General features: G+C 37.4%; 1 protein-coding gene across 4 annotated transcripts in view; it reads left to right on the forward strand.

Annotated features, from left to right (window-relative positions):
* macf1a (microtubule actin crosslinking factor 1a) overlaps positions 1-13,644 on the forward strand; it is an 826,555-nt gene that overhangs the window by 691,460 nt on the left and 121,451 nt on the right. For all 4 annotated transcript variants that reach the window (XM_039739817.1, XM_039739818.1, XM_039739819.1 and 1 more), the window contains 6 exons: positions 2,406-2,490; positions 3,036-3,277; positions 3,458-3,664; positions 4,782-4,901; positions 7,711-7,818; positions 7,899-8,117. In XM_039739817.1, the coding sequence (XP_039595751.1) occupies positions 2,406-2,490; positions 3,036-3,277; positions 3,458-3,664; positions 4,782-4,901; positions 7,711-7,818; positions 7,899-8,117 (981 nt within the window). The remainder of the gene's footprint in view (positions 1-2,405; positions 2,491-3,035; positions 3,278-3,457; positions 3,665-4,781; positions 4,902-7,710; positions 7,819-7,898; positions 8,118-13,644) is intronic.

A 13,644-nucleotide genomic window follows, 5' to 3' on the forward strand; every position in this document is an offset into this window, starting at 1 on the left:
TGTTATATTTGACTAATGGTTAAATGTGTTTGATGATCAGAAACATTTTGCGTGACAAACATGCAAAAGAATAAGAAAACAGGAAGGGGGCAAATAGTTTTTCACACCACTGTATATTCAAGTTTTAACTTTAAATATTCCAACGCTGTCTTTATATACTCGGGTTTTGACTTTATATAATCAAGTTTTGACTTTATATATTCGGGAATGACTTTATATATACAAGTTTTGACTTTATATAGTAAAATTTAGTCATCATTGCATAAATTTTCTTCACCATAGAAATTTAAAGACTAAATTCAACTTCCATTCCTACCAAAGATATTTCTGGAGACTAAATAGAGCCTACTTATATCCAAATTCGAGCTATTGAGCTGTCGCCTGCCTGCCTGAATAAGTCACCCTCGCTTCGCTATTACTTTTTTACCGTTCATTTAATCATGGCTAGTGGCGGAAAAATTATAAAATGGAAGGAGGATTACACTGAGTATGGCTTTACCAAAACAATTATTGATGGCGAATCGATTATTCATAAAGCTTCAATTGGTGATCTGTTTTTCTGTGTTAACCTCATATTTTTCATACTTGTTCTCAAACCAAGGGGGTGCGAGGGTAAAATGAATCGGGAAGCGCTGATCAATGTAATCGGTGTACCAGGAAATCATGCATTGACAGAAGTTCCCCTTTGCTTGGAATGCAAAGTGTGATTAAATGCATTATTTTTAACGCGTTATGGAGCACATGCATCGCAGCTTCTCAGCTGTGCTTGTGCTAAGAAAAGGAAACATTTTAAAAATAACGTAACACGATTGTCAATTTAACCTTTTGTAAGTAGTGCCTGGAGGATTCAGAGTTTGTATTAACTTGTGGATTTTTCTGTGAGTATTTGGTGGCAGCGTCACAAAGCCGCCTCCGTAAGACTGCGCTATAGTGATGGGTCGTTCTTGAACGATTTGTTCACTTTGAACGAATCTTTAATGTGACTTGGGAAGAACGAGTCGTCTCGTCGGAGTGATTCGTTCAGTCGCGCATGCACATTTGCGCAACTTCCTATAGTTTCTGTATTGGAATTGATTCACCTGTTTTGAGTCTTCGGGTTTTTCGAGTCGTTCGTTCATCACGTGACAGCCCCATAAGCTTAACCAACTCGGTCTGAGCCGAAAACAGAATTGATTAGTTCTTCTCTTGAGTCTTCAGGTTCGAGTCATTCGTTCATCACGTGACAGCCCCATAAACTTAACCTATGCAGTCTGAGCCGGAAAGAGAATTGAACGAAATGACTCAAAAAATGATTCGTTCATTTTGCTGAATGAGACTCAAAGGACCGAGTCGGTATAATGATCCGAACTTCCCATCACTACTGTGTTAGCTGTGGAGCTCAGCTCAGAGCGAAATGAGGTGAATGGGAGGGGAGATGATGACGTGACTCCCCCACCCGCCTTAACTGTCAATCCCCCACAAACACAGTCTCTCGGAATTTGCATAAGCACAGCCCTTCATCTGCAATTTTAACTTGGTTACAAAGTGATCAAAACTCTCGTTTATATCCTGCGTCCTCTCATTAAACTTGTATCCCGCATTACCCGTGGGCATGACAAACGCCAGCGGCAGCCTGTCTATGAACTTAATTTAAACTTTAGGTTTACACCGTGCTTTGTTTCCGAAGTAGCAGCACTCATGAATATGGTTGAATATGTCACTCGCTCGCTTTTTATTGTTTCGCTGTCTTCTCAATTATATAATGCATGTTTTCTTCAGCGCTTTTTGGAGCTCTTCCTTGTTTTCTACGTACTGCGTTGACAGTCAGTTCACGTGATTACGTGGGAGGCGTGATGATGTCATGCGTAGTGACATAAGTAAGCGTGTATGAGAAAAAAATCGCGATAGAGTGAAGCCGCGAAAGTTGAAGCGTGATATAGCAAGGGATCACTGTAATGAGGAACTTATGAACAATGCAACAAATTTTACTTTTATGTAATAGTGATAGCAGTTAGGTAAGCTTAATATAAACTCATTTCACTGAATAGAGTAAGTGGAAATTAACTGTTTTCACAGCACTGGGAGATTATGTTTACACCATAGGCCATTCACTGTATGTGTGGATTATGCACATTTTCATTGGGTATGTAATGGTTACTGCTAAATTAATTGATGACTCTTAAGTGTTTGGTTGCTTCCTTCTAATGTTGCCAGAATATGCTTCTTATTGCTGTGACCCTAGTTTGCAACGAGCTGGTTAGGTAATTTATGAATAGATAAAGAAACTTTTCTTTCTAGTAGAGCTAAGCAGATACTGTAGATTCAAGATGCAGATAGATATTCTTAAAGTGTTTTTAAACTCTCATCAACACAAATACAGTATAGAGTTCAGGAATAATATTTAAAATATGCCTTTCTGTAAATAGGCTCTAAATGAGGAGATTCTCGATCAGAAGAAGAATGTAGATCAAGCCATCAAAAATGGTCAGGCATTACTCTGTGAAGCGACAGGTAAAGTCACACAATGTCTTTTTACTATATATGAAAGCTTATCTTTATTTCAAATTATCTTTATGTAACTGGTTTGAAACAGTGTGGCTTAGTGGTTAAGATTTGGACTTAGGACTTTAAACATTGAAGTTGTGAGTTCATTTTCCACTACTGATACTTTTTGACTACGAGCAAGTCATTTCACCTGCCTGTGCTCCAACTGGAGAAGAGAAAAGCAATGTAACCAATTGTATCTCAAATGTGACCTTGGATAAAGGTGTGAGCCAAATAAGAAATAACAATAATCAGCTTTTTTATCAACTGGAAAATAAAAGTTGTGCAGTTTAGAAAATTATTTAGGATGTATATAATTTTTAAAAAGTCTTAAATCAGAAAGAAAAGTTTATTAGACTTGCAGAAGGCAGTTTTTTTTTAATCTAGAAAATATGTTTAAAGTATTTCTAATGCATAAATCAAATTCTTTAAAAGTGAAAGTGGTAAAAGAAAATTTAATGGAACATATCATAGATATTCTTTTACCCCATAGTATTTTGGATGCTCTACAGGTGAGGAAGTTACTTTGATCCTGGAGAAACTAGATGGCATTAAAAGCCACTACTCAGAAATCACAGCTACAAGCTCACGGGCTCTCCGCATCCTTGAGCAGGCTCTTCAGCTTTCAACAAGGTTCAGAACTGCTTATGAGGAGCTAGGGAATTGGATGGACAATGTGGAAAGTGAGCTGGCTTCCAGCACTGGGCAGCTATCATCCACTGAACTAATTAGCCATTTTCAGGAAAGACAAAGGGTATGTATTTGAAATAGAGTCTAGAAAATTGGTGTTATGAAAATCTGAAGAAGATGATAATAGTTGAAATGCCCTGGCTAAATCTTGAGTTTTCTGTAATAAGTAGCTTCTAGTAGGACAAAAACAGCTAGCTATTTCTAAAATCAATAATACTGTAACTGTCTTTACATTTAAACTTAGGAGCTGAAAACAGCAGTAACAGATCAGTGGCTGGTGTTGGACACTGTGAATGAGGTTAGCAGTGCCTTACTGGAGCTTGTTCCCTGGCGTGCCCGAGATGGACTGGACCGTCTTGTTGTTGAAGCCAATGAAAGGTTTAAATCCATCAGTGACATTATTTCTCAGCGTGTTGAACAAATTGATGCTGCCATCCAGAGGTCACTTCAGGTATTGCATATTTCACTTATTAAGTTGCAATAATCTCATGTTAGTGGTTCAGCTTAACTACAGTTTTCACATTAAATGCTGGCACTTTCCTTTTTTCAATGTTGAAATAAGTCACTTGCCTAGGGAATTTATAGTAATAATAACAACTATGGATCATATATAGTGGTGCATGTGTAACCTTGGTAATGTGACAATTGTTTAGCATGGGAGATTTTGTAATGTAGAGTCATTTTAATTAAGGTAAAGGGTAAATTAAATAGAAAAGGTAATGTGTCAGCTAAAGAAAAAAATTAAAACTGAGTTTGTCTTTTTCCAACAGGAAAGATTGTGAACAACTGGCCTGGGGAACTAACTGTACATACTCATCTAATAATTCTACAGTACTATATTCCATGAGTCTTGTATTGCAGCACCCTTATCATACTTCATTTAAAGTCTCCTTGGTGTTTTTTTATTATTGGTCAAAGCCAGAACATAGTAGTAATCTGGGCAAGCACCCACATTAAATCCGACACTGAACTTATTTCTCTTACATTATTTTAATGAATAGTGAAATTTTAGCTGTTCCCCTATTGTAAAAAAACTAGAAACAGATCTCCACATTTACAGCAATACTTTCACCTTATCTGTACAAATTGAGAGATATTTACAGTGTCGTTAAAAAAAATAAAACAGCAAAGGTAATTAGTGTTTAAAGATATGGAAAAAATTTTTATTTTAATGACAGACAACTAAACAATGAAACTAATTAACAATAAGAATATCATACTGATACTGAAAGGACTTAAATTAAAATTCACTTTGCTGTTTATTAAATGTAGCATCCACATAAACACCAGACAACATACAGAAACACATGTATTTATCCAAAGAGATTAATCAATTCAGTACCAGTTTAAAAATCTGCTTTGAAAAACCATATTTTCCCTAAAGCACACAGTAAGTTCATACTAAAAGATAGCAATTGAACTGTTGGGTATCCTTTAGTATCACATTATAAATAAATTTGAATTTATATGGAATTATCTTTTTTCCTGTATGCTATATATAACAATCAGTCCCAATCTCATTTATTTGCTGCAGAGATATTTTGTTCAATGTTCTTTCGTTTCTGTAGTATGAACAGAATGCTGATGCAGAGCTTGCCTGGGCGGCTGAGACTGAGCGGAAACTGACCTCTTTGGGACTTATCTGTCTAGAGCAAGACCAGACCATGGCACAACTGCAGGTTCAAAAGGTAACATTAAGCAGATGCCTGAAACAAAAGGCAATACTTACATCCACAACTGAGACATGTCTAATTTTGAGTTTGATTTATAATAAGGTGCAGCACATCCTGTGTCCAGATGAATTATTTGCTTATTTTCATTCTTAATATTACTAAACTTACTTTTACCCGTATAAACTTGCATGCACCTACAGTCTGTCCCATCAACAACAGGTAAAAACGGGCACAGATTTTCACATTCATTCAACTAGCCAAGGTGGCCAACTTTATTCTTTGCATTCCATACAACTTTAGCATCAAGAACATGTTATTAATGCTATTAGGAAAGCACTTCATCAGAAGAAAAATGAGCTATTATGATTTTATTTCATAATAACTCTAATTTAATTTTTAGAGGAATGTGTCAGCTAATAATTGGTATGCTGCTTTAGTTTTATTGTGGGAGCTGGAAGTTTTTGTGTTAACTCATTTGTTGAGAAGTCTTGAAGTTAGCTTTGTTTTGTGGTTTTCTTTAGCTGCTTTAATGAACAGTGACATTTGTTTAGAGTATTTCTTGTGTATCAGTTTTCTTAACTGCAATTACGATATTTTGGTTTATTTTTGTCATTAAAATACACTTATATAAATGTTCAGTAGCTGTCAAGCATAGTCTAAAACTGATCATATTCTGTGTATTTTATAACTGTCTTCATTTCATTTATAGTTTGCTTTTCATTTTCTCCAAAGATTACAAAACACCCTTCAAAGCTGAGAGAGTGGAAGTAGCTGTGTACATAATTTTGGACATTATTAGTGTGTTTTATTTGTGCACTCAGGATAGGTATCAGCTGCCCCTAAATCTGCAGTGCATAATTGACTGCTGCCTGGGCAAATAAGCTGTTTGCCTTAGAGTTAAAGGACAAAACACACATTACGTATGTTCACATGCTCTTTAAAAATGTAGTTATTTACAAGATCCTAGTTTTAAAAATGTTGCGTATGTAGTTATTATATTTAGAGAAACAGGGATATTGATCTCTGTGAAACCAGATTAACACACAGATTTCTCTGTGAGAAACCCTGTTATTTGGCCATTTAAACCCTTAACCGGGTTACTCTTAGGGTTTTTGTAGAATGCACATGTCCATTGCACTCTGTTAGCCTGTACATGTCCATTCATTGTCAGTAAACCCTTTCAAAGCAACTTTATCTCACCAGTCTTTGCTTCACACATGCATCAGCAGCCACAGGTATAAAACAGTCGAAGCATATACAGAGATACATTTCCCAAGGCAAGTGCTTGGCCAACTACATTACTCCTTTTCCTGGTTAAAATAGTCTATCTCAATATTTCAAAAATTGCTAAATTTAAGTTGATGAACTGAACATTCACCACAGTCTTGAGAGCAGTGCTGTGGTTAACACATTAAAAGACATAAATGTTATGTAGAACAATTGCCTTTTAGAATAATGAGTAACCTAACAAAGCACTCATTTTAATGAAGTAAAAATGCCTGCATTATTATTATTATTATTATAGCATCACTGGGTGTAAGGCAAGAAGCAAACATACACTACTGCTTTGCAGAGCTCAGTCGCATAGCCAAGCAGAAGAGAATAATGTGCTGCATGCAATCCAGTAACAGAAATTTACCAATAAATCATCTGCTTAGTTTTAATCTAGCTACTGTATTTTGAAACAGTATAATTGAGTGGCACAGCAGCTAGTGCTTATACCATAAATCTTTGTGTACAAAAGATAATGTTTGTTATTTACTTCACGGCACATGAAGGACTAAATTGTATTAATAAAACAAAAGAAAATGATTACGTTTGGCTGTATTTCTGGTCAGATACTTGAAGGTTCATATATGGGTTTAGGATTTAATAACAAATACTGGCTAAATCAATTGTACAAAAAAAGTAACATCAAAGTAACACGCTGTTTGCAACACATTACATTTTATAGTAAATAACCATATAACATATTCAGTGACTGTTTTTTGTAAGTAATTAGTAATGTAACTAAGATACTTTTAAAAGTAACATTTCCCACAATCACGGGAGACTCGTGCTTTTTTTTTCGGATTCACCGCAGGCTATTATGTTTAACAGTGTCAAGAGTGTTTTCCCAAGGAATAACTCATGCATTCTAATGGTGGTTTTTAAGACACCATGTTTCTGCCTTAACCAGGTTTTTCACCTTATCATAGTTTTGCATTTGTATGAAATCACACTTATTGTCTGCTATTTGGATGTTCCTTTGTCAGTTGAGGTACTTTTTGAAAAAGTTAATACATTCAGAACATCACAAACAGAAAAATATTTAGCTATCAGTTTATTCAAAAAATCTGTCTGCAATTCAAAAGAATGCAACATAAAAAAAATTGAAATAGTAAATATTTGTATTGGAACTGAAAGAAACCTTTTTTTCTGCCAAAAATTATATATCAATCAGTTTATACCAGTCAATTTTTTTAATGGAACAATGTAAACAATATAGATAAATAATTTAGAATGTCTATATAGTTTCTCTCAATTTCTCTTAAATTGTTTTAGATCAGTGTATTGCATTAAGCTGTATTTATTATAAGAAATGAAGATAATTGAATATAATGTTTTCAATAAATATAAAAACATTTAATTACTCAGTCTTGAAAATTGTCCTTTTAAACTAAATAATAGATACAGTATGTTGTGGCCTTATAGTTTTCACATTAATTTTTTACTGTCAAGCAATAGAAGTCAGTTATTAAGAAAAATTAATTGAAAATGTGTCTTGTCTAATTTGCAAAAAAATGGAGTTGCTGCATTATGGTATGTTTACTTCTCTTTGCAGGCATTCACCATTGATATTATTCGACACAAGGACTCCATTGATAAACTTCTGGAAGATCAAGAAAATGTACTTGAGATGTGTAAAGAAGAGCAAAAAGTAATTCTAAAGGTGAGAACAATAAAATAAATTGGGTTTGAGCAGTCATTTAAACATTTCATAACTAATGGAAACATTCTTAACACTCACAGAACAAGACTGAGTCTCTTCTAAAGCAATATGACCTGGTCAGTCAGCTTAACTCGGAACGCTATGGCCACCTGGAAAAGGCTCAAGTTCTGGTAAACCAGTTTTGGGAGACTCTAGAGGAAGTAAATCCTTGGCTGGAGGAAACTTTGTCTTTAATTGTACACCTTCCTAGTCCAGCTGTTCACTCTGCAGGATTAAGACAACAGCAAGATGATCTGAGGGTAAGAAATTATTGATAATATTGTTACTGTTACAAGTAATGAAAGTGAATGTGTGTCTTTGACATTACATAATGTCTTCTGGTACTGTTATAGTTTTTGCTAGTTATTTTGTAATGTTTAATAGAAATATATACATACAGTAATCCCTCCTCGATCGCGGGGGTTGCGTTCCAGACCCCCCCGCGATAGGTGAAAATCCGCGAAGTAGAAACCATATGTTTGTGTGGTTATTTTTATATATTTTAAGCCCTTATAAACTCTCCCACCCTGTTAACATTATTAGAGCCCTCTAGACATGAAATAACACCCTTTAGTCAAACGTTTAAACTGTGCTCCATGACAAGACAGAGATGACAGTTCTTTCTCACAATTAAAAGAAAGCAAACATATCTTATCTTCAAAGGAGCGCCATCATAAAGGAGCATGTCAGGAGCAGAGAATGTCAGAGCGCGCAAAGAAAAGCAAACAATCAAAAATCAATACATGCTTTTAAGTATACAGAAGCACCGATAAAGCGGCATTTTGTAGAGGGCGTCCGCGTCCTCTGTGCAAACAGCCCCTCTGCTCACACACCGTCAGGCAGAGAGAGCGAGAAAGATAGAGAGAAGCAAACAAGCACCGTGCGGGAAGCATATCTTATAGCATTGAGGAGTTTTAGTTAATATGCAATACATGCTCTGATTGGGTAGCTTCTAAGCCATCCGCCAATAGCGTCCCTTGTATGAAATCAACTGGGCAATCAAACTGAGGAAGCATGTAACCTAAATTAAAAGACCCATTGTCCAGAAAGCGTGAACCAGTGAAAAATCTGTGATATATGTTTAGATGTGCTTACATTTAAAATCCAGATAGAGTGAAACGCTGAAAGTCAAAGCGATATAGCGAGGATTACTGTATATATACATATATATATATATATATATATATATATATATATATATATATCTCGATATACTAATAAAAGGCAAAGCCCTCACTCACTCACTCACTCATCACTAATTCTCCAACTTCCCGTGTAGGTAGAAGGCTGAAATTTGGCAGGCTCATTCCTTACAGCTTACTTACAAAAGTTGGGTAGGTTTCATTTCGAAATTCTACACGTAATGGTCATAACTGGAATGTATTTTCGTCCATATACTGTAATAGAATGCAGCTCGATAGCCGTGGGAGGCGGAGTTTCGTATTAAAATATTTAACCAATCACATTTCAGCCGTCATTTGTTGCCAGGCAGAGAGGCTTTCACAATCTGTTGTGGAGGCACACTAACACAGAACAAACGTCGATTAACCTGTTGCTTCAACCAATCAGATTTTGAGTTGGTGTCAGTAGGGCCCTCTAGCAGGCGTATGGCAGCGTCACTGTATTCAGACCCATTGATTGGATAGAAGCCGATATGAGGAACTCAATGAGGCCATTGAACGCACCGCAAACGCTCCGAACAAAAGATCGTCGCATGCACAACGGCCAACTCCATGGCAGGATTCTGGACAATATTTGCCAGACACAGGCCAGATTTCAAGACCATGAAAACCTGATATTTGTCACACTCCTCGATCCCCAGAAGTTTCGGGAATACAAGAAAAATTTCACGCATGCAGCCTTCTCCAGTTTAACACAAGAGCCACGGAGCGCTTTTGATCTGTCTCGGCTAAAAACAGAACTGACTGTAATGTATGCCATGGATGATTTTGCAGGAGAATCTCCCACTGATCTCCTTGACTTCCTTCATCAGAAAAATGTGAATGAGAGCATGGGGCAGCTGTTCACATTGGTATATTTGGCAGTGAGCATTCCTATGTACACTGCTTCTGACATTTTCAGCCCTAAAGTGAAATCAAACTTAAGCCAGAAATACCATAGGACGGGTTCGCCTTTCAGCATTAGCTTCGATGGCGATAGAAAGTGAGGTTTTGATGGAACTCAAGCGCACGGATAATCCGTACAACAGACTAATTGAACCGTTTTTGAGGAAAGAGAGGATGATGGATTTTGTTTACAAATAATCCAAATTTTTGGTGAGTAAAATGTTGCGATTTTCCTAAATAATATTGCAAGTTTATGAGTTATTATTGATGTTTTTTATGCGTGTCGTGGCTGTGGCTGCAGTAGAAAGGAACTTGTTCTTCCCTAATTTGTCTATAAAATAAAGGCATTTATTGTGGCTACAGGAGTGTGTGTATATATATATATATATATATATATATATATATATATATATATATATATATATATATATATATATCTCTATATATATCTATATATATAAACTGCTCAAAAAAAATTAAAGGAACACTTTGAAAACACATCAGATCTCAATGGGAAAAAGAAATCCTCCTGGATGTCTATACTGATATAGACTGGGTAATGTGTTAGGAACGAAAGGATGCCACATCGTTTGATGGAAATGAAAATGATCAACCTACAAAGCCCTGAATTCAAAGACGCCACAAAGTGAAAAAATGATGTGGCAGGCTAGTCCATTTTGCCAAAATTTAATTGCAGCAACTCAAAATTGTATGCAGCACTTTGTATGGCCCCTGTGTTCTTGTATACATGCCTGACAACATCGGTGCATGCTTCTAATGAGATGACAGATGGTGTTGTGGGGATCTCCTCCCAGATCTGGACCAGGGCATCACTGAGCTCCTGGACAGTCTGAGGTGCAACCTGGTGGCATTGGATGGACCAAAACATAATGTCCCAGAGGTGTTCTATTGGATTTAGGTCAGGAAAGTGTGGTGGCCAGTCAATGGTATCAATTCCTTCATCCTCCAGGAACTGCCTGCATACTCTCACCACATGAGGCCAGGAATTGTCGTGCACCAGGAGCCACTGTACCAGCATAGGGTCTGACAATGGGTCCAAGGATTTCATCCTGATACCTAATGGCAGCCAAGGTGCCTTTGTCAAGCCTGTAGCGGTCTGTGTGACCCTCCATGGATATGCCTCCCCAGACAATCATTAACCCACCACCAAACTGCTCATGCTGAATGATGTTACAGGCAGCATAATGTTCTCCATGGCTTCTCCAGACCCTTTCACTTCTGTCACGTGCTCAGGGTGAACCTGCTCTCATCTGTAAAAAGCACAGGGCACCAGTGGTGCATCTGCCAATTCTGGTATTCTATGGCGAATGCCAATCGAGCTGCATGCTGCTGGGCAGTGAGCTCAGGGCCCATTAGAGGACATGGGGCCCTTGGGTCACCCTCATGAAGTCTTTCTGGTTGTTTGGTCAGAGACATTCACACCAGTGGCCTGCTGGAGGTCATTTTGTAGGGCTCTGGCAGTGCTCATCCTGTTCCTCCTTGCCCAAAGGAGCAGATACTGGTCCTGCTGATGGGTTATGGACCTTCTATGGCCCTCTCCAGCTCTCCTAGAGTAACTGCTTGTCTCCTAGAATCTCCTCCATGCCCTTGAGACTGTGCAGGGAGACACAGCAAACCTTCTGGCAATGACATGTATTGATGTGCCATCCTGGAGAAGTTGGACTACCTGTGCAACCTCTGTAGGGTCCAGGTATCGCCTCATGCTACCAGTAGTGACACTGACTGTAGCCAAATGCAAAACTAGTGAAGAAACAGTCAGAAAAGATGAGGAGGGAAAAATGTCAGTGGCCTCCACCTGTTAAACCATTCCTGTTTTGGGGGTCATCTCATTGTTGCCCCTCTAGTGCATCTGTTATTAATTTCATTAACAACACAGCAGCTGAAACTGATTAACAACCCCCTCTGCTACTTAACTGACCAGATTAATATCCCATAAGTTTCATTGACTTTATACTATACTCTGATTAAAAAGTGTTCCTTTAATTCTTTTGAGCAGTATATATATATATATATATATATACCCCGATCTACATACCGTCAAATAAACGAACCACATGCCGTGGCACCACACAAGAGGCTTTGCCTACAGCACTGACATCCGAGGTTCGATTTCTGAGAGGGGGTGCAGTGAGTGTGTATGCCAGATGAGCCCAGAATTAGGGCAAAACACGTGCCACGTACTGTTTGCATTATATGCACCCCCTTGGTTTGAGAAGAACTATGAAAAAATATGAGGTTAACGCAGAAAAACAGATCACCAATTGAAACTTTATGAATAATGGATACTTTATTCGCCATCAATAATTGTTTTGGTAAAACCATACTCAGTGTAATCCTCCTTCCATGTTCTTTTTTTTCGCGACTAGCCATGATTAAATAAACGGTAAAAAAGTAAGAGCGAAGCGAGGGTGACTTATCCAGGCAGGCAACAGCTCAATAGCTCGAATTTGGATATAAGTAGGTTCTATTTAGTCGACAGAAATATCTTTGGTAGGAATACTGTCATCCGTTTTAACAAGCGGCATATTGCACTGATACGAAATAGCCTGCCCATTTAATTATTTAGGAATGGATAGATAAATTAAGATTTTGTACAAATAATGTTTTTTATTTTTCTTCCTCGATGGATTCTGGCACCCCCAGCAACAGCTGCTCGCACCCCAAAGGAGATAGATATATATATAGAGAGAGAGAGAGAGAGATAGATAACTGTGACAAAACAATTACATTTATTACATTGACAATCATGTTACGTTATTTTCAAAATGTTTCCTTTTCTTTTTCATTACTTCTTTAACACACTACTTCTCCAATGCAAAGTGCGGGTATTTTGCTAGTATGTGTATATATATATATATATATATATATATATATAAATATATATATTCATTCATTCATTCCCTGCCTGTCTGCTAGGGGATTACTCACAAATTTGCTTGGACTAGAACCATGATCTTAATCAAAAGTTTATGACCTTGTATATTCTGGAAATGAAAAAAACGATAGAACGACCAGTTGAGCAGCAGACAAACATGATGGCTTGTGGTCATGCAAGACAAAATCAGGGGTACAGAATGCAAGAGTGATAAGAGACAAATGCATGCTGACAAATGAGAAGATCATAAAATAATCAAAATATTCAACTTTATACAAGAATTACTTTTACATACTCGGATCTGTGTTTGTGGTCAGTTACTGAGCCTTTTTGAAACACTCATGGAGTTTGTTCACTCATGGCACTGGAAAATGAGAGACTTAATTAAGCCAACAGAATCATTGCAAAAGCCCCAACTGCCGTCTGGCTTCGATATGAAAACGAGGGATTAGACCCAGAGCTCTTTTTCTACTGGGAGTTGATGGGGGTGGGAAGGATTGGGGTTCCCTGGCAATCACCCCTTGTTCTATGAAAAGGTCATGTGCAATCATTGTAGTCCAGCATGGCTTTTCATCTACCACCCTCTGGATAGACAGGATTTCTGATTCCAGCTCCGTGTTGCTGGTAAAATTTCAAATTGTGTCCAAAATGTAATGGTTATGAAGTCAAAAAAGGATTGGGGCTGACCAGAGGGGAACTAAATTTTCCCTTTCCTCTGTGGTTGCAGCAGTGACTTGATGATCAGCTGGTCAATGATTTGATTGTTTCGCAAGATACAGTAATCAATTAAGCCTCACCTTTGTCTTATTTCATATGGTCCCTGCC

Source organism: Polypterus senegalus, chromosome 17 (assembly GCF_016835505.1).
Source record: "Polypterus senegalus isolate Bchr_013 chromosome 17, ASM1683550v1, whole genome shotgun sequence".
NCBI lineage: Eukaryota > Metazoa > Chordata > Cladistia > Polypteriformes > Polypteridae > Polypterus > Polypterus senegalus.